The sequence below is a fragment of the Canis lupus genome, chromosome 9, assembly GCF_011100685.1.
Source record: "Canis lupus familiaris isolate Mischka breed German Shepherd chromosome 9, alternate assembly UU_Cfam_GSD_1.0, whole genome shotgun sequence".
Classification (NCBI taxonomy): domain Eukaryota; kingdom Metazoa; phylum Chordata; class Mammalia; order Carnivora; family Canidae; genus Canis; species Canis lupus.
The window spans coordinates 23752044-23779112 of record NC_049230.1 but is presented as its reverse complement, the minus strand read 5'-3'; the positions used below and the strand labels follow the sequence as shown (position 1 = coordinate 23779112).

The following is a 27069-nucleotide window of genomic DNA, read 5'->3' as shown; positions in this document are numbered from 1 at the left end:
CTTAGGATCAGGATTAATCTGTTCTGACCTTTTCCCGAGACCAGAATCCAAAGAAACTAGAATCAGGTCAAGAATAACCTAAGTTCTGGGGGAGCCTGAGTGGCTCTGTCAGTTGTGCATCCAACTCTTGATTTCGACTGAGGTCATTCTTGGGGTCCTGGGATCAAGCCCCAAGTTGGGTTCCATACTCGGTGGGGAGTCTTCTTGGGATTCTCTCTGTCCCTCGCCCTACACACACACTCTCGCTCACTTGCTCTCTCTCAGATAAGTTAATTAAAAAAAAAGAAAAGAAGAACCACCTAACTCCTCAGTCTCTCTAAAACTACCATCTCAGCAAAGCAGCCAACAGATCAGTCCTCACTAGGGAAAACGAATGTTTTTACAACAGCTGCTAAATGCAGACTATGGGAACAAGATGTGTCTTCCTAGGGAAGATGGAGCACTGGTGGGTTAATCCAGAGCAGCCAGTCTTTATCATACTACTTACATCTAAACCCTTTTGGCTTAAAATGTACATCAGTTTGCAGCATTTCTGCCCAAGTGAGGTTCGGCCACATCCTATTTGCCTGAGCCCTGGATTAAGGCAAAATGAGAAGGCAAGTGCTTTCAGCAGGATCCACAGCTGGGGAGTATGGAGTAAGGGGAAGTAATCCAGGGAGGGGAGGGAAGCAGAGAATGAAAAGAGCACCCTCACTGGGCACATGACCGATTGATTTCCCTGAATATGTAAAAACAGTACTTCAAATAAGCTGTTTCATCACACTCCCCTAGATCTGTCTCCAGATAATCCTGAATAGCTGCTAAGCAGTAGTTGCCACCGGGGAGCCAGAGGATAAATGCAATTTTCATTTCCCCTTGGGATCAAATCCAGCTGAGCAAATGGCCCAGATATAAAGGATTGGCTTGAAGGACCAGGCAGAGACCATCTGCAGTGCCAGCCACGTTGCTGGGGACTGGGTGAGAATTAGAACACCCCAAAGTCCTGAAGGCCATAGTGTAGTTACCTCAGGCTTGTGCTTGTTTCCTTACCCATCTACTGTTCCCATTTAAAAACATTGGAAAAGGGGCAGCCTGGGTGGCTCAGCGGTTTAGCGTTTGCCTTTGGCCCAGGGTATGATCCTGGAGACCCGAGATCGAGTCCCACGTCAGCCTCCCTGCATGGTGCCTGCTTCTCCCTCTGCCTGTGTCCCTGCCTCTGTCTCTTATGAATGAATAAATAAATATAAATAAATAAATAAATACCATAAATAAATAAAAACATTGGAAAAAGAAGATCATTATAATGAATAAGCTAGAACTAACTGCAGTGGTCAAGGAAAAGCACTCTTTATTTTTTTTCCCCATGGTTTATTTCACAACAGGGGTTATAGGAACAACTTTTCTGTTCCGAGCTAGACTCGACCCAATGGAATTGTTCTGATGTGTGCTTAGCAAAATTCTCAGCGGTGAGGTTAACTAGCCAGAGCCCAGAGCAACAGTACACTTTAATTACTGCTCTGAAATCCCGGGGCAAGGGACCAGGTAGGTGGGAGGGGCTAGATATGAGAACAAGGGCATCTGGTTCCAGAACGGCTGGGGTTTTTCCATTCCTTGTTTTTTGGAAATGGAGCATTTTGCTACTTTCCTGGCAGTCCTGAAGCTTCCCAGAGTATTTATGTGCAGACTCATTTTTTTCCCATTGGGTATTTGGTCTCCTTGTTTTGTCTTTTTCTTCCCCGTGAATGGCATCAGGATCTGGGCAGTTAGAGGGTGGGCTGACTGCCATCCTCAGGGCCCCTGCCAAGCTCTGCCATGTTTAGTCTGCCTGTTTCCCCCTCCCACCTCACGTCTGCCAATGCCAGGACTTCATTGACCAGTGCTTTTTGCCTTCCTCAGCTCCCTCTGATAGCATCTTCATTCCAGCACTGTTCCTTAGGACCACTTAAGCAAGGTAGCCTGAACTGACTGGAGAGGATAGAACCTAGCCCACTAAGAAGGCTCTGTGTTTCCGTGATGCCCATCCCTCTGCCCTCAGACCTTGGCAGGAGAATGAGCCAGTGAGGTGAACTCCAGATGGAAAAGATGGGGCAGAAGTAGGGAGGAGCCATCTGAAAAAGCTAGCAAGGGGCACACTCCTTAGACTGGAGAGGGTGTCTAGAAGGGAGGGCTTCCGCTTGGCTAGTGTGAGGGGGACTAGGAGCCACTGCCTCTCCTCCTTGTGCTCTGTCTGGTGTTGCTTTGGGCCAGACATTGATTAGGAAGTTAGGGTGCTTGATCGGCTCTCCATCAGCAGCCAAGCAGGGCAGGTATGTGGATCAATACGGCAGGAATCCAGAGTCCAGGCAGGATCCAGAGTCCAAACAGCAAGGTCATTAAGGCATTTCAGGCCCCTCCTGAGCCATTTAAGTTTTCCCCTGACTTATCTTTGAACTTGAAGTAAGCAGCTTCTCAAGCTGCCCATGGTGACTTTGATGGCCCTCTTCAGTCTCTAATGTTGCCAGTACCTCAATGGGTTCATTTCTTCTCAAGAAGTGGTCAGAAAAGGGGGTCTCCTTATGAGAAAACGTGGGCTGGGCCTGCTGACTTCTTTCATCCTTAACATTTGCTTTACAAGTGGGTATCCAGACACAGCTTGTGTCGAGTCCTCTAACTGGATGGGAGGATTAGTTAGAAGCAGAGGGTCTGGCCTTTGCTCACTGGAGCAGGAACCAGAGTGGGAAGTAAAGAGAGGGTGAGACTTTGTGTGGGGGTCCAAGCCACTCCTGTCTTGTACAGTCTGTTTTCGGAATGAGTCGACTTCTGGCCTCGTTGGAAAGGGGAAGTGGCCACGTGTCTCCGCCTGAGCTCTTTGGGAACGTGTAGGACTTGGAAGGGACCTTGGCTCCTGAAAACCAGCCACTTGACATTTGACCTCACCTGATGGATTTGTTACTCGCAGTCCCAAGGATAGACAGTTGGAGGGGAGAGTTGCTCATGTAGAGCTGTAGAAGCCACTTGTCCTTGGTCTTCAGTTAAGAGGGAGGGTTCCTGAGCTTCAGCTTCTTGGAGACTCAGTTCTGGGGCTGAGCCAGTCCTCGGCCCATGTCCTGAAGTTCCTTGGAGCTCTCTGGCACCTTCCGGAGTAAAAGTGGTGGGTACCTTGCTCACCTCAGGGCGGGGGCTTTTGCTCTCTGGAAGTAAGCCGCCTGCAGGTCTGTGAACTAAAAGGCATGGTGGGTTCTCAGGGGCCGTGGGGAAAAATATTTCTGTCCGAGTTGCTGGTAAAGCCAAAAGGCCAAATTCCTCAGAGGGGGCTCCAGGTCCCTCCCAATCACAAATGTCTGCCATGGTGCCCCTTATCTTATTTCCTTCTGGATCTGTGACTTCCCATTGACACAGCTCTGCCATCCTGCTCACCATACCGCTTGCTCCATGGGGACTGCCTTTGGGTGGGCAAGCATTCGGAGCATCTGGCTGGGGGACAGGTGCCCCTGAACTTGCATCTTCCCAGGGGCAGACTGTCTCCTGCTCTCTGCTGACTTCTGCTGCTTTGAGGAAGTGTTCTTCATTCCCTTCAGGTGCTATCTTTTGAAGGATTTCTCCCTGTCCTGGGGATTTACTGTCCACCTCTTGCTCAAGTCTCCCTTTCTCTGTGGCTTCTTCATTCACCTCCCAAGGGCAGATTTCCACTGCTTTAGCAGGAGCCTCTTCTGCTTCCCACGGACACATTTCTGCCACCTTGGCCCCCACACTGCCTGCCACCTCAGAACTGCCTTTGCTTCTGTCAGCAGCTCGTGGGGCTGGCTGTGGAGACGGAGCCCCACAATCTTGCCTCTCCCAGGGACACACTGCCTCCTTTCTCCCATCAGCCCTCTCTGGCTTTTCTTGAGCTGCCACAGCTTTGGGCTCTGGTCTTCCTGGGGCTTTCTCTTTCTCCTCTGGAGGTTTTCCTTTTCTGTCTTGGCTTGCCATTACTTCGTCAGGGACTCCTTCAGTTACCTCCCAGGGGCAGATCTCCGCTTTGGCGCTGCTGTCAGGTGTGGGAGCATCCCACGGGCACACCTCAGCCAGTCCCTGAGAGCCAGCTTTAGGTAGGTTACGGCACTGACTGTCTGGGGGGGAGAAAGCACTGGCTGGGGCCCCACTTTCCCATGGACAGATCGATTGTAGCTCGTGGCTTGCTTCCCTCTCATTTTCAGTAGTGAATTCTCCTGCCGTTGAAGATGAGGCTTTGTCTGGGGTTTTGTGTTGTGGGAGGGAGCCCATCTTTGGGTCTTGTGTCAGGTCCCCTTTCTCTGCTGCCTTATTCCTTACCTCCAAGGAACATCCCTCTGCCACTTTGCTACTCATGCTGAGAGACGAGTCTGAGACCTCAGCACCCTGAGCAGGGGGTTCCCTCAAGTCCTCCCAAGGACAAATAGCTTCCTGCTCTTGACTCTGTTTTGTCTCCTGATTTGATATATCTTCTCCGGAGGAGGTGAGTCTCTCCTTTTCTAGAGTTTTCTCCCCCTGCCTTGCTGAGTCACCTCCGCTCTCTTGTTCCAATCCCATCCCAGGAGCTCCTTCATTCACCTCCCAGGGACAGATCTTGGCTTTCTCACTGGTAGGTGCTTCCTCCACTTCCCAGGGACACACCTCAGCTGCCCTGCAGCCCACCCGGTCTAGCTCCTGGAATCCAGCTTTTGGTCTGTCAGTGCCCAGAGTGTCAGAATGCCAAGAGGAGCTGCCTGGATCCAAGCTTTCCCAGGGACAGGCCACCTCTCGCTCCCAGGCTGGCCTCTCTGGCATCTTCAAAGCAGTAACAGCTGTCTCACTGGGTCCGGGACCCGCAGAAGCCTTTCCTGTGTCATTTGGAAATTTCCTAGTGGCCTCAACTCCCAAAGCCCTTTCCTGCCTCGCTTCAGCACTCACCTCCCAGGGACAGACCTCAGCCTTCTCGGCAGGCACAGTGTCCTCCGCATCCCATGGACAGACCTCGGCAGTTTTACTTCCCACCTTGCCTGATGTATGAAAACTGGCTTTGGGTCCATCTGTGTCTTGAGAGCCCGGCTGTGGGGAGAAGCTGCCAGGGTCCACGTTCTCCCAAGGACAGACTGCTTCCTGCTTTGGGATCTGTTCCTTGGGCTTTTCCCAAGGTGTGCCATCTCTCATCCCTGATGTTCCAGGTGCTTTCTCCACATCCTTTTGAGATCCTCCTGCTTTTGTTGTCTGGCCCGTTGTCCAGTCCTCTCTTATTCTTTCATTTACCTCCCAGGGACAGAGTTCTGCCCTGGCAGGTGTTACTTCCTTTAGCTCTGGCCTGGAATCTCCCTGGGGACCTACCTGCGTTGCTCTTCCTCCATTGCTAAAGAGTTGGCCACCAACTTTGGCTGAGGAATTATCTAGACGTGGGCTGGAGGGCCCAAGGGCTCTACTCTCTGGGGGACACACTGACTCCTGCTGTTGATGACTTTTCTCCACTGCCTTCCCAGGTTTGTTCTCCCATCTCTCCAAAGAGCCCTTTTCTGGAGGCCTTCCCCTTTTCCTGGAGAAATTCTCCACTTGTCCCCTGACTTAGCATTTCCTTTCCTGCTACCTCATCACCCAGCTCCCAGGGACAGATCTCTGCTTTCCTGATAGGAGCATCTCCTGACTCCCATGGACACACCTCTGAGATGCTACTGCCCAAGCTCCCGGAGCACCCTGCAGTTCCCAGGACTGGGGTAGAGACTGCTGAGGGACCCCGGAAATCTGTCCTCTCCCATGGACAAAAAGACTCCAAGTCTCCACTCAGTTTCTGTTCTTTCCAGAAAGTAGCTTTCTTGGAGGTTTCCTGCTTTTCCTGGGGAAGCTTCTTCACTCCCTCCTGGAATGGTTTCCCATTCTTTCCCTCACATGCTTCCCAGGGGCAGAGCTCTGCAATGTCAGGTGGATGAACTTCGGGGCTAATGGCTTCCTGCTGATGCTTCTCCATCCCTCTAGCTTCTGTTCTGCCCACTGCCTCAGACTTGCCCTTGGCTCTATCAGAGTCCTGAGAGGCTGACCGAGGGGACTGACTCCCAGGATCGGTACCCTCCCAGGGACATATGGCCTCCTGCCCTCTGACCAGCCTCTCTGGCTTTTTCCGAGCAACAACCACATTTTGGGGCTCTGGCTTTCCTGAGGCTTTCCCTCTCTCTTGAGTGTCATCTAGATCTTGTCGTAATGCCCCCTTCTTAGGGGCTCCCTCGCTCACCTCCCAGGGGCAGATCTGGGCCTTGTTGCTACTGTCAGGCTGCCACACTTCTGACTCTGTGACTTCCCAGGGGCGTACCTCTGTCACCCTGCGGTCAGCATTGCCTAGGGACTGAAAGCCAGCTCTGAGCAGTTCCCGCCCCGCCACAGCGGCTTCTTTTGCTCGCTCAGTGCTTTTGTCCCCAACCGTGCCCTGCCTGGCTTGTGTCAGTGTAGCAGACCTGGCTTTACCCACTCTCTCTACTTTCCCCTCCCCTGGACCCTGGGATGGCCTCCTACCTCTGTCAGCTTGTTCCCTGCTGCCCTCCTGGTGACAGACTTGAAGCATTCTGCTGGTGTGAGCGTTCTGTTGGTTCTGGAGGGACTCCTCATCCTCGCAGGGTGCAAGGGCAGCCTGCTTACTCACCGCCTTGGGCCGGCCTAGCCTGGGAGACCTGGGGCACGCCCCCACACCCTCTCCTGAAGTTCTTCCCTTCTCGGTCTCGGGACTCTCTTCCCTGCTCTCCTTCTCTTTGTGAGTGCTCCGAGAACGGGTCAGCGCTTTGATAGCCAAGCCTAGGCTGTGCATGGAGCCCTGCTGAACAGGGGTCTTGAGGCTGTGGGATTTAGAGAAGACCTTGGGCTTGTCCTCGTCCCCCTCATCAACTCCCCCTTGGACACGTCCATCCTCTATGTCCACCCCATTCTCTCCAGTGCCCCTTCTTTCGACTGCAACAGAGAGGGCTCTCCAGAGCTTGGCCCGAGCTGGGGCAGGGGACAGGCTGCTTCGCTCTGGGCCTGAGGGAACTTCCTGAGCCACATTTCCTTTCTTGACTGGCAGTTCTGCATTCTCCCAGGGGCAGATGAAGGTGAGTAAGCTGGGGCTTTGGGGGGGTACCGGGACTGGTGCCAGGGCAGGGACGGGGACCGAGGTCAGGACTGGGACCGGGACCGGGGTCGTGGCTGGGGCTGGAGCTGGTATCAGAGCTGGAGCCAAGGTGGAGGTGGGAGATAGCATCCTTGGCTCTCCCGGGCAGGTTCCAGACAGGGCCATGATGGGTGTGGAGACCTGGTGCCGGACAGGTGGGTGAGGCAGCCTTCTGGCAGCCTCCTCCTGAAGCCTCCCGGTGGTGTGGGAGCTGTCCACACTGCGGCTCTTGGCTGGGGAGGGTGGGGCTGACAGGGGGGCCCTTTGAGCTCGCTCCAGCCTCCTGGCCGACGGCCTCCTCCCGGGGCTCGCCGAGGCTGCCTCGGCCTTCTTTCTCTCCTCTCGCTCCTTGGCCTGCCGATAGGTCTCCTCCAGGTAGGCCTGGCTGGCCACGAGCAGGGCCTTTTCCCGGGAGCCTGCCACCACGCTCAGCGACTTCTGCAGCGGCGCGGGCCGGGCCCTGGGGAGCCTCTCGCCCACCGTCAGGTTGTGGGCACTGGCTGACCTGAAGCCCAGGGCGGGGGGCCCCTCCCCTGACTCCCGACTCTCCCTGCTTTCCCTTGAGGCCTTCTTGGCCAGCTTCCTCCGCAGCAGCGAGTCGAGGAGCGGCGGGTCCTGATCCCGGTGGTGGCCGTGGCGGTCGTGGTCGTAGGTGCTGCGGGACTTGCGCAGGGGCGGGGGCCCTTCGGACTCCTGGAGGCCGGAGCCGAGGAGCCGGCGGCGCGAGGAGCCGGGCAGGCTGCTGCGGCTGGGGGAGCCCGAATCCCGGGAGTGCTGGCGGGCCAGGGCCTCTGGGAACTCGGCCAGGTACCTCATGAAGGAGCGGCCCAGGCCCTGGCGCGAGCTGCCCCGCTTTTTAGGCAGGTGCGGGTTGTTCGCGGCCATTTCCTTGGTCTTGTGGACTTCCAGCTGGGCGTAGAGCTTCTTTAGCTCGTCCTGGGGGGCGGGGGGGGGGGCGTGAGGAGAGCAGATCCCACTGTCATGGACAGCGAACCTCCGGCTTCTGGCTGCCCTGCCTCTGCCCCCAGCCATTATCTGCACCATTTTCTCCGGAGCATCTCTTCCTCACCAAGTTGATTCCCTCCCTGCTTTGCAAATTCTCAGAACCTACCCCGTCCACCCTGAGTCACGTCCACTCAGCTCTGTGGGTGCAGGTGCACTCTTTCCCCTGGGGCGCTGGGTCTGATGAGGGGCCAGGAAGCCTGGGTTCGAGGCTCCTGGCCCAGCATGTGCCTGAAGGCTATTTTCTAGAGCGCTGGGAGCCTCTGCTTCTATGAAGTAACAAGAGCCCGCTGCCTGCTGTTAGCTTCCTTAGGAGGATCCCGTGAGATTGATGGTGTGAAAAGTGCCATATTCAGGTGCAAGTGAGGGAATGGGACATTGAGAGTCTCATACTTTGGATCTCTCCCCAGAGCCAGCATCGGGAGAGAGACTGGGTGCTGCTCCACAAAGTGGAGGTTCCAGGGTGGCTCTGCCCTGCTCGGCTGGGGCCTCAGTGTAAGCCTGTTCCCAGGGGGGCAGAGTCCAGACAGTGAGGAGGACACAGGGTTGGGGCAGGGAAGGACAGGCAGAGGCGGTCGGGACAAGGAGGGGAATTAGGAGAGGAAAACAAGTCAGGTATACAGGTGGCCCCCGTGGAGATGAAGGGAACGGACAAAGTGGCTTCCCGAGGTTTTTCCCACACCTTAGATCTTATGAAACAACAGGCTTAGACCACCAGGTTTCCTTATTTTCTACCCACTGAGCTTGTCATTTGGGTACTGTGATGTGACACCCTAAGCAGAAAAAGAAGAGCAAAGATGCTCTCCTGATGTAAGACTCTAAGACTGCCAGGTCCAGGGAATGGGTATCCCGCTGTGGAAATCTCTGGTAGTCCCATAGCTGGCCCAAGTGTGCTGGGCCCTGTAGGGCTTCTTAGTCTGCCCCTCACAATGCCCCTGCTGAGTGGGAGTGAGCTCTTACTTGTCAAGTGGCCTGGACCTCAGGGATTTGGTTCTAGGCCTCTGGGTGGTGTATGACCTCCTCTGAACAGGGTCAGGGGAAGCAGCCTAAGCCAATAATGGAGAATGGAGGGAGGGCAGGTCTTAGAGGGAAAGCTAGGGGCCAGAGAGGGGACCTGCAGTGGTACACAGCCCAGGTGGCAGGACAGGAGTGATTTTGCAACCGAAGGAGGCACAGAGGGCAGCACATACCCGAATGTCTCCAGGGTCCAGGCTGCGCTCACTCCAGGCTGAGGCAATGCTGCTGTCCAGGTAGGAGCCTGAGCGCTGCAGGTCCAGCTCATCCTCGTACACCTCATCCACCATCTCCTCTCGGGGAGGAGCCCCCGGCCTCTGGAACTGACCAAGGTGGGTGTGACAGGGGGCAGGGGTGGGGGTAAGAGTCAACTTGGCTCCCTCTTTACTCTGCTTCCCACCTGCCCCATGGAATCCATCTTTGTGCATCTTCACCTCCCTCTCTAATTCGCAATCCCAATGGCATGAAGAGTTTTGCTCCTTGTTATTCTCCCTGATTTTCTTTAGCTCAGAGACTGGGGAGGGGGGTGTCCTACACAGCTGACAATTCCTAGCTGTGTCCTTCAGCTCCCGGACCTCTCTCTCTGTAACTGCTTCCAAGTTGGTTTTTCAGAGTCCATCAAACTAAACCGTTGGTTGGGTAACAAGGACCCCTCCAGCCCTAGCTCTGATTTCCTTTGCCCTGAGATGGGAGGCAGAGATACAGTAGCTTCCTCCCAACCCCCACCCCAAGCGGGCTCCTCCTCCAGCCCCATGTGGCTCAGCCCACTCACCCCAGGGTGTCATCCTCACTCTGGCCTGGAGAGGGCGCTGCAGTTGCAGCAGCTCCACGGTTCCCCTTACAAAGAGGTTGGGGTTTGGCTCACAACCAGGATGGGAAAGACCTCACCTTAGGAATGAAGATCAGAGCCAGTGTAGTGGTGACCGTGCTATGGGTGTGGAAGAAGAAGAGGAGCAGGGTCCAGTCTGGGTGCAGGGAAGGAACCAGCACAAACCTGAGGGTGAGGGAGGGGAATGTTAGCTGTGGGTGGGAGTGACCTCTTCCCCACCCCACCCCCACCTGTCTTACTCGCTCATCCCCCAACCCCAGCCCTGATCTCCATAGAGGTTCTGGGTGGGTTGTAAAGGGCACTTTTCCTTCTTCAGGCCCTCTCTAGGATGTAGATCCTACCTCAAGGCTCATGTTAACACCCACCTCCAAGAAGCCCTCCCAGACTACTCTGGTTACCTAGAGCACAGACTCATGCTCCCCAACTCTCTTATGGACTGCCCTGTGGGTTGCTTCTGCCTCCACCACAAGACCAAGTCCTTGTGAACATTCATAGCAGGTCTACTGCTGGATCAGCTGATGTGTAAGGGGAGGGAAAAGTCTCCATCCAGGGAGGATGGAGCACGTGTGGGAAGAAGCATGGTGGAAATGCGGGAGATGTGGCTTAAGAATAGGAGAATTGGGAGTGGGTTTCCTCTTTTGGGGTGTTGGGTGAAATGTGGGGTACAGGAAGGGTATCTGTGAGAAGAAAGAGCTACTAGTGGGGGGGCTTTCCTTGGCTTGCTGAGGCGTAGCTGTGCTGCAAGGATGGCTGTGAGATGGGGTTCCCTGGCCTGGGAGAGGCAAGGGTGATGTGAGGTGGGTAGGTGTCGCAGGCAGGAGGGCCTGTCCTCACCTGGCTGTGTGGAAGGCAGCAGAGAGCAGCAGCTCATTGTGCAGGGCGATGCCCATATAGCGCGGCTCGTGGAAGGCTGAGGGTACAGCTCGGGTGGCATAGCAGAGAAAGCTGCCCCAGCACAGGAGCAGCATCTCGGCTGCAGGAAGGTAGGGGGCAGAGAGTCAGGCACCACCCCAGCAGCCATGGGGCCCCTTTCTGTGTTGGGTGTGCTGGGGAGAGCCTGGGCCAGGGATCCAGGGACAAGGCAGGAGGACCAGGTCAGGAGGACCCCTAGAGGTACAGAGCAGAGAGGGCCAGAGTGAGGGGGACTCAGCAGAAGCAGCTCACCCACAACCATGATGTAGTCCCAGCGGTCGTGATGGCAGAGGTAGAAGTGGCGGCCCGTGGGAGTGTGGCCTCGGGCTACCAGGGGCGTGTAGATGCCTCGTTCCAGGGCCCCCACCGTCCACACCACCAGGAAGCCCAGCACTAGCATCAGGAGCAGCCCCAGCCGCTGCAGCAGACGCCCATCGCTCAGGTGGGGGCCCCGCTGGGCCGATCGAGACAGGAACAGCTGGAGCACTCTACAAGGGTGTGGATGGTGGATAGAGGCATAGGGGGAGGACCAAGGAGAGGGGGCCAGGTCTCTGGCCTCTGCCCATGGCTTCCTTCCCCTCCACACATGCCTGTTCTCTTGTCCTTCCCATGGTTTGCTGCCTCCCTGCCCCCCAAAATGTTACATGCTGGGGAGGGCTATGGTGATAGGGGCAGGCCTGGGGCACGGGGTGGTGGTGCACAGAGGAGTAGAGCTGGTAAGGGTCTGGCTGTGAAGAACACTCCATCCCAAATGAGCTGGGGCTGCCTGGAGTGAGCAGCATGAGAGCAAGCTCCGCCTCAGACCCTACCTATAAAGCTTGAGTATAATGGTGCCGTAGACAGCGGCAAAACCCAGCAACCGGACCCAGCGGAGAGCGATGCAGCGGAATACACTGGGCTTGAAGTACAGGATGAAGACCTGGTTGGGGAGGATGGGGACAAAAGTCACTGCTCTCCCATGCACTTCCTCTATGCACTAGGCCTAAGCTAAGAGCACCACTGATCTTCCTAATAGCCTTGCCATTGTGGCACTATCACCTCCATTCTGTAGAGGAGCAGCTGAAGTATCAGAGAGGTTGGGTAATTTGTCCTCTAAGTCATACAGTAGGCCGTAGAGCTCTTTTTAGCCTGAACTCTTTGGCTCCGGAGCTCACTAGGCTAGCCTGCCATTTGTAGATATGAGCACAGGGATTTTGAGGTCTCCAAATCTCCCAAGAAGGCAGAAAAGAGGAAGGATTCTGGGGTTTGGAGGGTACCAGGTGGGGATCAGGTAGGTTCAAATTCTGGCCACAAACTCACAGGGAAGTAGAGCAGCAGGGATCCAAAAAGGATGGCTTCCAGCAGGACAACTCCAGAGGCTCGGATCCTCTGTGAACCCAGGAAAGAGAGAGGCATGTGAGCAGGGCAGCCAGAGGACAGAGCCTGGACGATGGGGGAGAATCTCGGCCTTTTTTTTTTTTTTAAAGATTTTATTTATTTATTCATGAGAGACACACAGAGAGAGAGAGAGAGAGAGAGAGATGCAGAGACACAGGCAGAGGGAGAAGCAGGCTTCATGCAGGGAGCCCGACATGGGACTAGATCCCGGGTATCCAGGATCACATCTTGGGCTGCAGGTGGCGCTAAACCGCTGCGCCACCGGGGCTGCCCTCAGCCTCTTTTAAAGGTCATTCAGTAGCCCTGGGCTAAGGCCTCACCCTGTAATATCAGCCATGCCCCCCACTCCCACCCCAGGCCTTTGGCTGCACTGGCACTAAGTCTGGCCAAGACCTAGGTAGCACATAGCTCCTTCCCCCAGCCCATGCCTCTCCCAGTCCCAGCCTGGGCCTTGATGCAGACCTGGGCTCCAATCACAAGTTGCTGGAGCTAGAGGGAATCTCACGCATTCCTCCAAACTTTGGGTCAGACTGCTTATTTGTCTAGGTAACCCCTTCTCTGCCTGGTAACCATTCAGTTGACCTTCAATTCTGGCTCAAATGTCATGCTCTCCAGAAAGGCTTTCCCAGGCCATCCCAGGCAGGACAACTAATGGGGTCCTCTCCCTGAGCTGCCACAACAACAAGCACACACTTCTATCCTCGCCTCTGTTTTGCTGTGTTGTCATTCTCTATATGCCTGCTTCCTCTGTTACACTGGGAGCTCCATGTGGGTCTGGATCACCTCTCTCCAGTGCCTACACAGTGTTGTGAATCAGGTCCAATACCTACATTTTGCAGGTGAAGAAGCAAATGAAAGGCAGTGGGGTCACTTGCCCAATGTCACATGGTGGGTTAGATTAAGAATGAAGACCAGAACCCATTTCTTCTGAGTTCTAGTCTTAGGGAGTCTCTGGTCTCGAGTTGATGCTAAGGACCCAAGATAGGGAGGATGTGCTGGAGAGAGATGTGGGGCCTTCCTTGCCTTGCTCCGGCGGCAACGGTAGGAGACCAGCATGCTCAGGAAGACGGCCAGCATACAGCAGGCCTGGCAGGCTAGCAGTGCTGCCCGCAGCGCCAGGGCTTCCTCCACCAGGCACGGCGTGGCATCTATGCAGCTGGTGCAGCCCTCGGCACATCGCTGGCACTGCAGCAGCCTCCCAGAGCTGCCTTGAGAGGACGCGAATTGTCCAGTCGGCTGGGCAGCACTCTTTTCTAACCCTATAAAGAACAAGATGGGTGCAAGGAGAGGGGCATGGCCGGGGCACCCCAGCCTTCTCTCCCCCTGGTCACCAGAGCCCTCTCCCTGCCCTGCTTGTGGTCTGTCACCTCTGTGGTAGGGCTGGCACAGGGGAAGAATGAGGAAGTAGATGTTCCCAGGGGACGACCTGGTAACAGGAAGTGGTGATGCTAGGCTAGAGCTCATTGTAAGTTCAACTTGGATCAGATTGGCATGTTGTGGGCTCATCTTTAGAAGGCACCCTGGACTGGATCCTACCTGTGTCTCCTGCTTCTCCCAACCTTCTGCCCTTGCCCCACAAGACTCTCAGTCTTTTTTCCCCAGATGCCCCCTTCACCCAGCCCAGTCTGGCCCTCACCACAGTTAACATACCCCCAGAGTGGCTTGCCCCATAGAAGCCGGGTCGGCAGCGGCAAAGGTAGTGGCCAAGGACAAAGCCCCGACTCTCCAAGGGGACACACTGTGGGGATGACAAACATGATAGGTATTTATATGGGACTTTCCATATATAGTCCAATCACACCTATATGCCTACATCATGCTTCAAAGGTTCCCATCAGCCTCCCTCTTTGGCTCACAGGTGGGTTTAAAAGGCCCCCACGGAGGAGCAGCTTCCCCTACCAGGGGCCATCTGGCTTTGGCACAGGACTGCTTTCCTCAGCCCTAATGCCATGCTAATGCCAGGCTGGTGGGATGCCAAGGCCAGCTCTTTATTCCACCTCCATCCATTGATGTTTGCCCAGCAGGGGATGGAGCAGACCTCTGAGCCAGGCAGGGAAAATGAGCACATGGATGAGGTCAGATCTGCTGTAGGCAGTGGCTTGAGACAGAGCAGTGGGGCAGAGGAAGGGGTCTGCCTTGCGAGATTCCATATCCAGCACCTGACTTCACCTAGAAAAGTTATAGGGTGGGTACTTCTGAAACTGTGGCTCAGCTTCCCTTCTTGCCTGGAGCACTAGAATGCGCTATGTTCCTGCCACAGTCTGCACAATCAGACCAATGCATACTGAGACATAATGTGGCTGGGTTTAATAATGCACTGCATAATGGGAGCCCTTCTCCATCCCTGGACTTACAGTTCCGAAGACAAGTGTCCCAAAGAGCGACAGATGCCCGAACCTGCCCCACCTCCCAGTAGGCTGCAGGGTTTGCTTTGGCTTCGGTTCAGCTCAGGAACAACACACAGTCAAGTGCAACTGTGGAGAGGATTAGTTCACTGGCCTCCCGGTTTCTCAGTCCTGGACTTGCAGGATTACCAGCCATTGCCTCCCATCATCCAGATTCTCCTACATCCATGGCTTTGATTCTGTTGGCATCTGGCTTGGGTTCCATCACCTTTACCAGTCCCAGAGCTCTTCAAGTTCCTTCTTTGGTTAGATTCCTCCCACACCTCAACCAACAATTGCACTTAGGAGCCCAGAGCTCGGTCAACATGGACAATGTGGTCCAGGAGAAGGGAAAGGGATGATTAATAGGGGCTCAGGAAGCAGTCCTGGGGATGGATCCTAGAGTACCCAGTACCAAAAGGGAGAGCAGGCAGGGAGGCATACTGAGATTTCAAGGAATGAGGGTGGCTGTCTTCAGGAGCAGATGGGGGGTAGGCTGTAAGTGTCCTCACTTTTTCTTTTTTTTGTATGTAGACTCTACACCCAACATGGGGCTTGAACTCCAGCCCCCAAAGATCAAGAGTCACATGCTCTACGGGCTGAGCTAGCCAGGTGCCCCCTTATTTTTCCTTTTCGATGCTCATATTTTTAATTATTCATTCAACTTTAGTGCCTATTATGTCTCAAGCAGGAGGATTTGGGAATTTCTCAGAAATGACCGTCAACATATCATTTCTGAATTTACTTTTTTGTATTTTTAGTTTTTATTTATTCTTTTAAAGATTTTATTTATTCATGAGAAAGGCAGAGACATAGGCAGAGACATAGGCAGAGGGAGAAGCAGGCTCCCCACAGGGAGCCTGATGCGGCACTTGATCCCAGGACCCCAGGATCACGACCTAAGCCAAAGGCAGATGAAGGCAGACACTCAACCACTGAGCCACCCAGGTGTCCCTAGTTTTTATTTTTTATTGAGGTATTTTTTGACAGTAAGTGTCCTCATTTTTAGAAAGCCTGGTTTCTCAGGGCACCTGGGTGGCTCAATGGGTTAAGCATCTGACTTCAGCTCAGGTCATGATCTCAGGGTCCTGGGATGGGCTCCCTGCTCAGTGGGGAGTCTGTCCCTCTGCCCATGCCCCTCACCTCATGCTCACTATTTCAAATAAATAAATCAATAAATAAAATCTTAAAAAAATAAAAATAAAATAAATAAAATGCCTGGTATCTCATTTCTGCTCTCTCATCACTAGGGATGCCCCTGAAGCCTAAGGCTTTCGTTAGTTGCTCCTGGGAGCTGGGTGATAGCAGTGATGGGAAAGAGAAAGGGAGGCAGGACCCCAGTGCCCCACCCCACCATCCTTCTTATCCTCACCTGGGTGCTGTTGAGATCACACATGTGTGTGTTAGAGTACCAGCCTGGCCCGCTGGCACACTGATTGATGTCCACACTCTGAAGATCCACGTCCATCTGCACCTGCCCCCTAGGGCAGTGAATTGGCAGTTAGGGGTACAGTGAAGGATGCCAAGGTGGATATGTGTCTCTGGGCCCCAGACTAGGGAGCAATGCAAGCTTCACAAGCTTTAGCCTAGTGATTACAGTGTGTCAGGACAGAGGGCACACCTGCTTTCCATTTCTCCAGTGCTTTTCATCCTGTTTCTGTGGGCAAATCTTCTTCCCTGGAGGTTGTTCCCCCAAATCCCTCAGCTTTTCAACATCCTAGCATTTCCTGGTTTCTATCAATGGGTAAAGGGAGGGAGCATGTCAAGACATGTGGGGAGCTGGGGCTCTGATGATCTGTCCAAAGGAGATTTCCACACTTCTCCACTGCATGTATAGACACACACACACACAGAGCTCAGCTATTAACCACCCCCTCACTCTGGCCAAACCAGATCAGAATTGATCACAGCAAAGGAACTATGGAATGGAGCTGCCTGGCCTAAGTGCTCCCAACCCCTGCTCTGGGCTGAGTGGGTAGAGCTGGATAGGAGCCAGGCTGCTGGCTGGCAGGAGGGAGAGCCTGCTGAGAGCAATGAATAGGGACACATAGCTGGAAAAACAATGTGGATTGTTGCACGCCTTGCAATTCTGTGCCCATTTGCTTCCTCTTTCCCACCAGGGCTCCCAATCACCTCTTTATTCCGGTTGCAGGAGGAACTCAGTTATTTGAAGGGTACCAGGCAGGACAGGCAGGACTGGAACCTACTTCATGTAAGAATATAGCCATTGGGAGTGACCCTGGGGACCTGGCCAACTCCTAAACAGAAAGGGCAATGGTTCCAAGCTTCCTCCTGAAGAACTTTTCTTCCCTTGGAGAAACCTCCTTTTGTAGCTCTAGATTGCTAGAGAGCAGCAGGTTTGACTCCTGGAGTGCCCACCTGGCTCCCCCAAGACAGCTCACACATGGCCTATCACTGTCATCCACACCATACCCTCTCCTGCCTTCTATAATCTGGGGGCCAAGACCTATGCCCAGCTGTACACACGCCTATGTGTATACCTATGGATAAGTGGATTGATTCATAACACTATGTACACTCACACCTGTATGTGTTAACAGACAGTTACGGATTCCCAGAGTCAACTGCAAATATACACAGCTGAATGCAAATAGACACATCTGTGCCCCCCAGATACATATGCGTGTGCCAAATGGCCCACTCACAGCTGGCTGGACTTGAGGCCCCCACCCTCACATACCCACAAATGCGTCAAATACTGCACAAACCTACTTACCTGACCTCTGGGCTGAGGTCTGGCTTGAGTCCATAGAAGGTGGCAGAAAGTGTGATAAGCCAGCCAGGACGGAGCTGACCCTCCTGGCATTCCAGAAAGGGAGGAGATAGCTTCACATGCTGCATGTCCCCCACATAGCCATCCCCCTGTGGCCACTTGGGGCTGCCGAGGCTCCCTAGGTCATTGGTCAGCACTCGCTTCTGTAGGGAAGAGGTGTCCGGGGCCCGGGTAGGGCTCTCCTTCTGTACTCTGCTCCCAGACAAGTCTTGAAGGATGGTCTCCTCCCCCATCCGGGTGGCCTGCAGGGCCAGCTGCAGGTGGCTGGCCCCTGGTGGAGGGTCAAAGGTCAGAAAAGCCCGGTATGCCCTTGGGTCCCCCTCGGCCACACTGCGGACCAGTGCCTGGTACCACTCCACATCCTCCTCCACACTGGACTCACGGATGTCGTTGGCTTGTAGCAGCATGTTGAGGAAATTAGCAGCCTGGACGAGGGTGCCTGCTGCCCTCCATAGGACTGGGGGGAGCCCTGGTCTGGCTCCTGCGCCATGGGCTTCGTAGCGCTCACTGCAATTAGCCCCCAACAGCTGTTGGGCATCACCAGAGTAGAGAAAAGCCAGGGCTGCCTCAGCCCTCTCTGGGGGCACCCACATGGGCACAGACCCCAGTCTGACTTGGGAGGACAGAGGTGGCAGAGAGCGGGAGGGCCGCGGACCCCCCAGAGCCCAGCTGCAGAGGAAACAGCAGCCCAGCAGCCCCCACACAGGGTGGGGTGAGACCACTACCCTGGTGCCCATCCTCAAGGCAGTTCTCGGGTACCTTGTGGTCCAGGCTGCCTGGGGAATCTGGTGGCTCAGGAGAGCCCAGGCAGAGGCTGGCTGGCTCCACGCCTCCTATCCTGGCTTTCTCTCTTCCTCTCTCCCCCTCTCTCTCACACTGCGCTGTCTTGCCTGTTTTTCCTGCTCTCTAACGTCATCAGCTGGCTTCTAGATGTAGGCATGAGGGCTTTGCCCCTCCTCTGTCAGTGTGACCCCCCATTGCAAACCCTCTTAATCCTGGCACCACCCCTCTTCCCTCCTCCTCTCATCCAGCATCGAGGCTCCCTCCCCCCACTCCCCATCACACATCGGGCTCCACGGAGAGAGAAATGGGAGGGGAGAGAAAGAGACCAGTCGTTCTCTCCCTCCCTCTGCCCTTTGCTCCATTAGGAGAGATGGGCAAATCCAGGATGGGGCACCATAGCAACCGCAGATGAGCTGTGCCCCTCTCTCCACCCCTCTGCTCCACTCAGCCTCCTGGCAGCGATTGCGACGGGCATGATCTAGGGCCAAGCTTCAGCTCCTGGCAATCTGCTCTGACTGCCTGTACCCCCCTGACACAGTGCTGCTGAACCGGAATTTGAGATTGGGGTGGCAAGGGTGGAGAAGAGAGCCTGATATAACCACAGTGGATCTTGGACAAACTGTGGCAGTTTATAAAGTGTTTTTCCTGTGTGTTATCTCAAGGAATCTTCCCCACTAGCACATATATAAGGTCAATATTCTTATCCCCATTTCACAGATGCAGACATTGAGCTCAGAGACTCACCTGAGATCACATAGTTGCTCACGTTGAGACTCAAACCTGGAGCTCTGACTCTCCACGCTGGCCCTGGTCAAACTCCTATGACCCTGTTACTCAACCTCAGAGACATTAATAAAGCCTCATTAGAGAGGTGGAATCCAAGACCCAGAGAGGTAAAAGGACTTCCCCTAGGATCACACTGGCCTTCCTGACAGAGTGGGAGCCTCAACGAGGAGGCTCCCCTGGATGGGGAGCCTCTCTTCTCCAGCGCCACAGAGGTAACAACTACAGCCAATGCGCTCTCTCTCTCTCTCTCTCTCTGTGTGTGTGTGTGTGTGTGTGTGAGATGGGGACAGGGAGAAGAGAGTGAACAAAGTTTTGTTTCTGCTACTTCCACCTTCATTTTGTCATCCTAAGTCCTATCTTCCTTCATTCATGAAAACTGTGTCTAACTTCTGTGTTCTTTCCGGCTTTCCCCCCCACCTTCCACATCCTTCCTTTCATTGGGCACAATAACTGGTGTGTGTGTCGGGAGGAGGTAGAGTTAACACTCCTTGGCTCCAGAAGGGTGTGGAATCTTGCAGGTAGCCATAAAACAAAGCTCCTGCCTTCCTCTCCCTCTCTCTTCTGTCACTGATGGGCAACCCGTTCAGCCCCAGATCTGGACCCACATACACAGGTTGTCTCTTGTCTCTTGTCTCTTGTCTCTTCCTCAAATCTTTGATGACCCAGAGCACTGAGTGTATGCAGGAAAGGATGAATGATGGTTGCTAAAAACTCCCCTTGCTTTACAGGTAGGCTCTGCAAACAATTCTTCTTTGGAACCTAAGTGGGAATGTAAGAGGTGGGTGGGGGGCATGAGGGCAACCCCCCAGGAGAACCCCTGTGATGTCAGAACTGAAAGTGCCTCTCTGGCCTGGACCTTTCTCCAATAGAGAAAGAAACTAAAACTAAAACTAAAACAGGAGGCCAGTGGAGTTGACCTCAAAGCCACAACGTCCATGAGTGGAGTCAGACCTGTATACACATGCATAGTCCTCTCTGTGGCCTCTGTGATTCTGGGTGCTAAGAGAGGGGTGAGGGTGCCATTCCAAGTTCTTGGTCTTATTGGTTACTGTTCGTGGAGGGCCCCAAACACACATTGTTTTGGTCCTCTAAGAAGCTTTTCATAATAACTACTAACGTTTGTGTCGCGTTTTAGCATTTCTTTTTTTTATTTTTAAGATTTATTTATTTATTCATGAGAGACACACAGAGAGAGGCGGAGACATAGGCAGAGGAATAAGCAGGCTCCCCACAGGGAGCCTGATGCGGGACTTGATCCCAGGACCCTGGGATCACAACCTGAGCTGAAGGCAGCCACTCAACCGCTGAGCCACCCAGGCACCCAGTGTTTTAGCATTTCTGTGTAAGTTTTCATTTAACGCCTCACAAAACCCCCTCAGGGAGGATTATTACTGAACTGTTTTTATCAATGAAACACAGGTTCAAAGATACTAGATTGTTTGCTCTTGGTCATACATCCAGGAAATGGTGTGCTTAGGACCCAGAGTTACTGGCAAGTTCCAGAGAAGCAGGGACAGTGGCTGTCTCCCCCATCACTGCACTCCCAAGGTCTAGCCCATTGCTGAATGACTAAGTGAACCTCAGGACTGGTTTCAGTTCTCTTGAGTTTTTCTTCCCAGACCTTTGAACCTAGGGTCCTGATGCTTCAGGGACTACCCAGATAGGCCTCAGTGAAAGAGATATGTGTAGACACAAAACCTGTTCAACAAATACACACAAACCCAACACATACAAAAATAATACTTCCTTTGCTTGAAGCTTAATTTTCAATACTTTTACCTAGGACCTAGGTTATAGGCCTGGACATTTAAGGAAATGGAGAAAGGTAGTATTCCTTGCCCTCCCTTAGAAAGAGCTCTGTGTGTTCCCCTGTGCCTCTGTGTGCTCTGGTGGAGTGGAGATACCCCAAATGGGGATACACCAGGTGGGAACATAGTTTCCCTCCCCGGCCTAGTAAGTAGTTGGGCAGCAGAGGGCACTGCAGAGCCACAGATCTTGCATTCATGGGCTAATCAGTTCTGGGGGTTTGCAGAGACAACCAGAGATCTCAGGGTGGTCTTAAGTCTCAGGGGTTCTGTGATCCTATAGCAATTTCTGTTCTTTTCTCCAGAAATCTGAGTGACACCTGCAAGGTAGCTGAGGGAAGGTGAGTGGTTTTGAGTTTCACCATACTTTTTCAAACTGTGTGACCTTAGGTAAATAACTCTGGGCTTCAGTTTCTTCATGGGCAAGGAAAGATATCGTGTTGTGCAAAATTAGAGATGAATTTGTATCAGGCACCCCTTGCAAAGCATGAGGTAGAACAACCATCCGGTTGTTGGAACTTGTTCCTTGACCTTGTGGAGTTTACAGCTTAGTAGGAAAGACTGATTTTACTCCAGTAACCCCATGGATAGATGGAAAAATACACCTGTGTAATAAGTGCAACAAAGGAGTGGTCTTGGAGCTGGAAGGGCAGGAAATAAATGATGTGGGAAACAAAGACAGAAGAGAAATCATTAAATTTTCTTACTACTCACAGCCCATTGACAAGTCCTTGAAACAGGCAGATTGACATTCTTCTAGGAACTCAGCTGCCTCAATATTAATACTTTGCTAAGGGCAAAAGGCAATCTTAGCCCAATGCCCAGGATCCTGTAAGTCTTTTTTAACATATAAAAATTCCTTTAGAAACTTTCTTTATCTCTAAACTCCCCCCAAGATATGTGTTGGCAATCATCCCCCAAGCATATGACCCATCTGAAGGGTCATATACACCTGAAGGGTCTCATGACTAAGGTTTTATTAAATGGTAATAAGTGACCCTTTCCCAACAGTAGCCAGCCCCCTCAAGGTCCTGGAAACCCTGCTTCCAAATTCCTTAGAGATTCACACTATACCTAACCCCCTCCCAACTTGAAAGTATATAATGGGCCACTCCTCATGACCCCAGTGCATCTCATTCTGCCCACAGGTCCTGCCCCTGTGCTTTCATAAAGTCACCTTTCTGCACCAAAGACGTCTCAAGAATTCTTTCTTAGCCATCAGCTTCAAACTCTAATGTCTTTTCCCATATCAGTAAGTATCCAGGTAGAGAGGTTTCCCTGAGGGAGTGAGGAATGATTTCAACCTCAGGATAAGTAGGAGTTTACTAAGCAAAAAGAGAAGGAAAAAAACCTTTCAAGAAAAGGGAATAGGTTATGTAATGGCCATATGTGTATGACCTTCACACAGGGCTAGCAGAACTGCCAGAGAGAGAGAGAACAAAGTGAAGGTTGGTGGGAGAAGAGGCCGGACAGAAGCAAGAGTTAGATCACACAGGACCCCAAGGCCTCCTTTAGGAGTATTATCTTCAGCCTAAGGCAAATGGGAAACCATGAAGAGTTATAATCACAGGTTACAGACAAATTTCCATGTTATTTTTATTTTTAATTTTATTTTTAAGTAATCTGTACACTCAACGTGGGGCCCTGGGATCAAGAGTCACATGCTCTTCCCACTGAACCAGCCAGGCACCCTAACAAATCTCCATTTCCTCTCTGACTCCAGGACTTATACTCTCTTAGCTCCAATGCACCCTCAGATACAAAGTTATCAAATTCTGCTGGCTGATGGTCCCTCCTTATGTCTCGCATCCCTCAACATCTCCCAGGGGACAACTGCAATAGTTTTCTAATTGACCTCCCTCCTTGCTGTCTTCAGCCCAGTCCTCTTTCTTCCAGTCCAGTATCCTCTACACAGCAAGCTTTATCTTATTTGATATTGCATGCCTGCATATCAGTGAAGCATGAAGCTGCATATCAGTGAAGTTCAGTGAAGCATCCACACTTATTCCTATTTTGTAGATGAGAAAACTGAGATATGAAGGTGCTGTGGAGCTGGCTCATATAGGACTGTGAAAGCCAACTGTTAAAACTTCAGGGGTTTTGCAAGCCAGTTGTGAAACACAGCCACTATTAAAAATCAAATTATGCACACTTAACAATTAGACGATGTTTAAAACAAAGGTAGTAGATTTTCTTTTTTTTTTTAAGATTTTATTTATTTATTCATGAGAGACACACACACAGAGGCGGACTCTATGCAGGGAGCCGGTTGTGGGACCCTGCCCCAATCCCAGGTCTCCAGGATCAGGCCCTTGGGCAAAGGCGGCGCTAAACCGCTGAGCCACCCAGGCTGCCCAAGGTAGTAAGTTTTTCAAAAACTCATCAATTTTTTTTGAAAGATTTTATTTACTCATTCATGAGAGACAGAGAGAGAGCACGCAAGAGTCAGCGACACAGGCAGAGGGAGAAGCAGGCTCCATGCAGGGAGCCCCACATGGGACTCAATCCCAGGTCTCCAGGCTAAACCGCTGAGCCACCCGGGCTGCGCAAAAACTCATCACTTTCTACTAAGTTTACTATTACTATTGACCCATGCTCCTGGGATTGTTATTTTATCTGCACGATGAAACTATTACATAAGGATAGGCTACTATGCTACTGTTCATCTCTGTGTTCAGTAACTCTGTGTTCTGAAGCCATGGTGGGAATATTTAAACCATGGATATCAGCAAATGCTCCAAATCAGGGCCTTGATTTATTGTTTTGTCAATTATCTAGATTTAAGAAAGTGATGGAGGAAAAGTTAGTAATTCAGATTTAAATTTAATGTGTTATGCCTGTAGCCATTACATGGTGAATAGCATAAAAATAAGGAAATATATATATATTTTAATTTTTATTTATTTATGATAGTCACAGAGAGAGAGAGAGAGAGAGAGAGAGAGGCAGAGACACAGGCAGAGGGAGAAGCAGGCTCCATGCACCGGGAGCCCGACGTGGGATTTGATCCCGGGTCTCCAGGATCGCGCCCTGGGCCAAAGGCAGGCGCCAAACCGCTGCGCCACCCAGGGATCCCGGAAATGTATTTTTTAAAGATTTTATTCATTTATTTGAGAGCGTGAGAAAGCACATGGGGGGAGGGGAGGGGAAGTGCAGAGGGAGAGGGAGAAGCAGACTCCCAGGACCCTGGCATCATGACTTGAAGGCAGATGCTTAACCGACTAAGCCATGAGGCGCCCCCCCCCAAAATTAAGAAAATATTCTTTCAGTATTTGAAAGCCATTTTCTGATTCAGCAAGCAAGTCACTTCCATAATTGGCAGTTAGGACCATCTTTATTTTTTTTTCACTTTCCTCTTAACACTGGCATTGTGGAAAATATCAACCAACATTCATGCTGAAGTTCCTTGGTCAATTGAAACCATAGGTTGGCTACCCATACAAGAGTTCAGCCAAAACCAATGAAAGGATTCCTGAGAACCAATTGGTTATATGGGATTTGCAACTGTATACTATTATTAACATTTGTAAATTGTGTGCCATACATCCTTTACCTGATAAATTTTTATGATAAATTTTTATCATACACACACACACACACACACACACACACACACTGCCCTCTTCTCCCCCAGGGAGCCGTCTGTTCAACATTTATCAGCACACCACTGGCTCTAGAAAACGCATTATTCATGTGTCATTCCGCAAATATTCCCTGGATGCCAGCGGGGATACAGCTAGTCAGTGAAGAAATGACTCGGCCACGGTCACACATCGCAAGGGGCACAGGGCGGGACCACATGCACAGGTGCTCCCGGGGCCAGCGGCTCTCGGCCAGGACCGAGCCAGGCTTTCCAGGGCCGCTCCCCCTCACCGGGCAGGGCGGCTTCGGCCTCAGCGCCCGGGAAGTGAAAAGCAAGGGTCGGGGCAGGGGACCAACGGCCAGGCGAGAAGCAGCCCACGGCCAATAGCGGCCCAGGCTGCACTCAGCGTCACGCTTCGCGGAGGCCGGCCCGAGCACACCCTGGGGGAGGGGGCGTGGTCACAGCCTCCCGGAAGTGACGCCATCCGGGGGCGGTCCTCGGCGGCGGCGGCGGCGGCGGCGGCGCGCGCGGCCTGGGCTAGCGCTGGGCTCCGCGCGCCCCCCGCCCCCCTCTATGAGGCAGAGGCCGCGGCGGCCGTTAGCGCTGTCGCTCCGGGGGCCGCGGCGGGCGGGGCTCCGGCGGGGCCCGGCCTAGTCCCCACCCCAGCCCGGCTCCCAGCCGCCCGCCCTCCCTTCCTCTCCCCGATGCAGGGGGCCGAGCTCCGGGACGGCGAGGCGGCGGCGGCGGCCGCTTCGTACCGCGTCCTGAGCCGCCTGCTCGGCTATGGAGAGGCGGCCCCCGAGCCAGGCCCGCCGCCGCCGCCCCCGGGCCATGGCCCCCCTCCGCCCCCCTTCCTCGCGCGGCCGGGCCCGCGGGGCTCCCGGCCGCCGCAGCTGATGGTGTTCCGCAACGTGGGTCGGCCGCCGGAGGAGGAGGACGCGGAGGCGGCCCCGGAGCCGGGACCCTCGGAACTGCTGTGTCCCCGGCACCGCTGTGCCCTGGACCCCAAGGCCCTGCCGCCGGGCTTGGCGCTCGAGCGGACCTGGGGCCCGGCGGCTGGACTGGAGGCGCAGTTGGCGGCGCTGGGGCTCGGGCAGCCGGCGGGGCCGGGGGTCAAGACGGTCGGCGCGGGTTGCTGCCCGTGCCCGTGCCCGTGCCCCCCGCAGCCGCCCCCTCCGCAGCCCCAGCCGCCTGCCGCCGCCCCGCAGGCCGGGGAGGACCCCACGGAAACGAGCGACGCGCTGCTGGTCCTGGAGGGCTTGGAGTCGGAGGCCGAAAGCCTGGAGACTAACAGCTGCTCCGAAGAGGAGCTCAGCAGCCCGGGCCGCGGAGGAGGAGGGGGCGGCCGGCTTCTGCTGCAGCCCCCGGGTCCTGAATTACCCCCGGTGCCCTTCCCGATGCAGGACTTGGTTCCCCCAGGGCGCTTGGGTAGAGGGGAGCAGCAGCAACCGCCCCCGCCCCCGCCTCCTCCCGGGCCCCTCCGGCCACTGGCGGGCCCTTCTCGGAAGGGCTCCCTCAAAATCCGCCTCAGTCGCCTCTTTCGCACTAAGAGCTGCAACGGCGGCTCCAGCAGTGGGGATGGGGCCGGCAAGAGGCCTTCTGGAGAGCTGGCTGCTTCAGCCGCGAGCCTGACGGACATGGGAGGCTCTGCGGCCCGGGAGCTGGACGCGGGCAGGTGAGACCGGCTGGCAGGGGCTGCGTGGCAAAACTTCCTCTTCTTGTTTCATTTCCCTTTTCTCCTGCTGCGAACACGGTCCTGATAATTCTTAGGATCCGCGCTTTTCATAAGGAGGCATAGAGACTTAGGGCTAAAGGTGGTGACATCGCCCATTAGGTCAGAGCTGATGGTGGGAACAGCTCCCACCCTTCAGAGTTCACTCTGGTGACATTTCTCAGCTGGTTAGCATCTCTCCAATTGGGAGATGATTTGAAACCATCCTCCCACCCCGACCCCGGCCTGGCTTTTAAAGTTTTCCAAGATATATGTCTACCATTACACCTGGTAGGGAGATTGCTGGAAACGTTTGGTCTTTGGGGTAAAAAGTTGGTGTTGTAACCATTTTGCTTGTTATTCTTTCTGTGTACCAGCACCCCACCCCTTCCACCCTCATGCAGACAAATAACGTGACACACTGGTGCAGCTGTAGGCCAGCAATGGTTTGGGTATCTTGGTTCAACATTTTAATGTTTTCCTGGTTGGTTTCTTAGATAGACTTGGTATCTCAAGCCTGTGGCCTGTGAGAATACAAAACAGTTTGCTTTCAAACTCATGTGAGTGTTCTAAGTGTGAGATATAGGCATGGGTGTGTGAGTTCTAGGCCTATTGATGGAAATTCCAAACTTAGACATTGATTTTTTTTTTTTCCCTCTGCATTTTTCAAGGGTGGACAGCACTCTGGCATCCCATGTTAGGTCTGGATATTAGTTTAGAGAGCTGTCAACTTTTGTGTCAAGGAGTGAGACTTCCTTTGTGGTACCTGCCATTGTGGTTTGCACTGCTGAGTGGGTTCTGAACAAAGATTGGAATTGGTTTCAGTGCAGCTCATATGATGGATTCTTGAGACACACTGGCAGCCACAACCTAAGTCTGAAGAACGGGGTAGACCTATACATTTGAGAACTTTACTGTTTACCAGAATCACATGGGGAGCTTTGGGAAAAGATCAGTATGCCTGAGGGCCCAAGAGTTTGAATTTCTACAAAGCTTCCCCCATGACCCTGA

At 53.5% G+C, this 27069-nt stretch overlaps 2 protein-coding genes across 2 annotated transcripts in view; one reads left to right on the top strand and one right to left on the bottom strand.

Moving 5' to 3' along the window:
- Positions 1-1310: 1310 nt before the first annotated feature.
- GPR179 (G protein-coupled receptor 179) lies at positions 1311-18402 on the bottom strand. The gene is given in 12 exon segments (XM_038547510.1): positions 1311-5427; positions 5429-8014; positions 9271-9417; positions 9983-10088; positions 10758-10896; positions 11088-11323; positions 11645-11754; positions 12135-12203; positions 13236-13471; positions 13863-13950; positions 15969-16077; positions 17334-18402. Coding segments are annotated over 12 exon segments (7140 nt in total). The 5' UTR covers positions 18128-18402; the 3' UTR covers positions 1311-2907.
- A 6634-nt stretch (positions 18403-25036) lies between these two features.
- Positions 25037-27069, top strand: part of SOCS7 (suppressor of cytokine signaling 7) — a 32533-nt gene continuing 30500 nt past the window's right edge. The window contains exon 1 of the mRNA XM_038547508.1: positions 25037-26022. Within this exon, the coding sequence (XP_038403436.1) occupies positions 25052-26022 (971 nt within the window). The 5' untranslated portion in view covers positions 25037-25051. The remainder of the gene's footprint in view (positions 26023-27069) is intronic.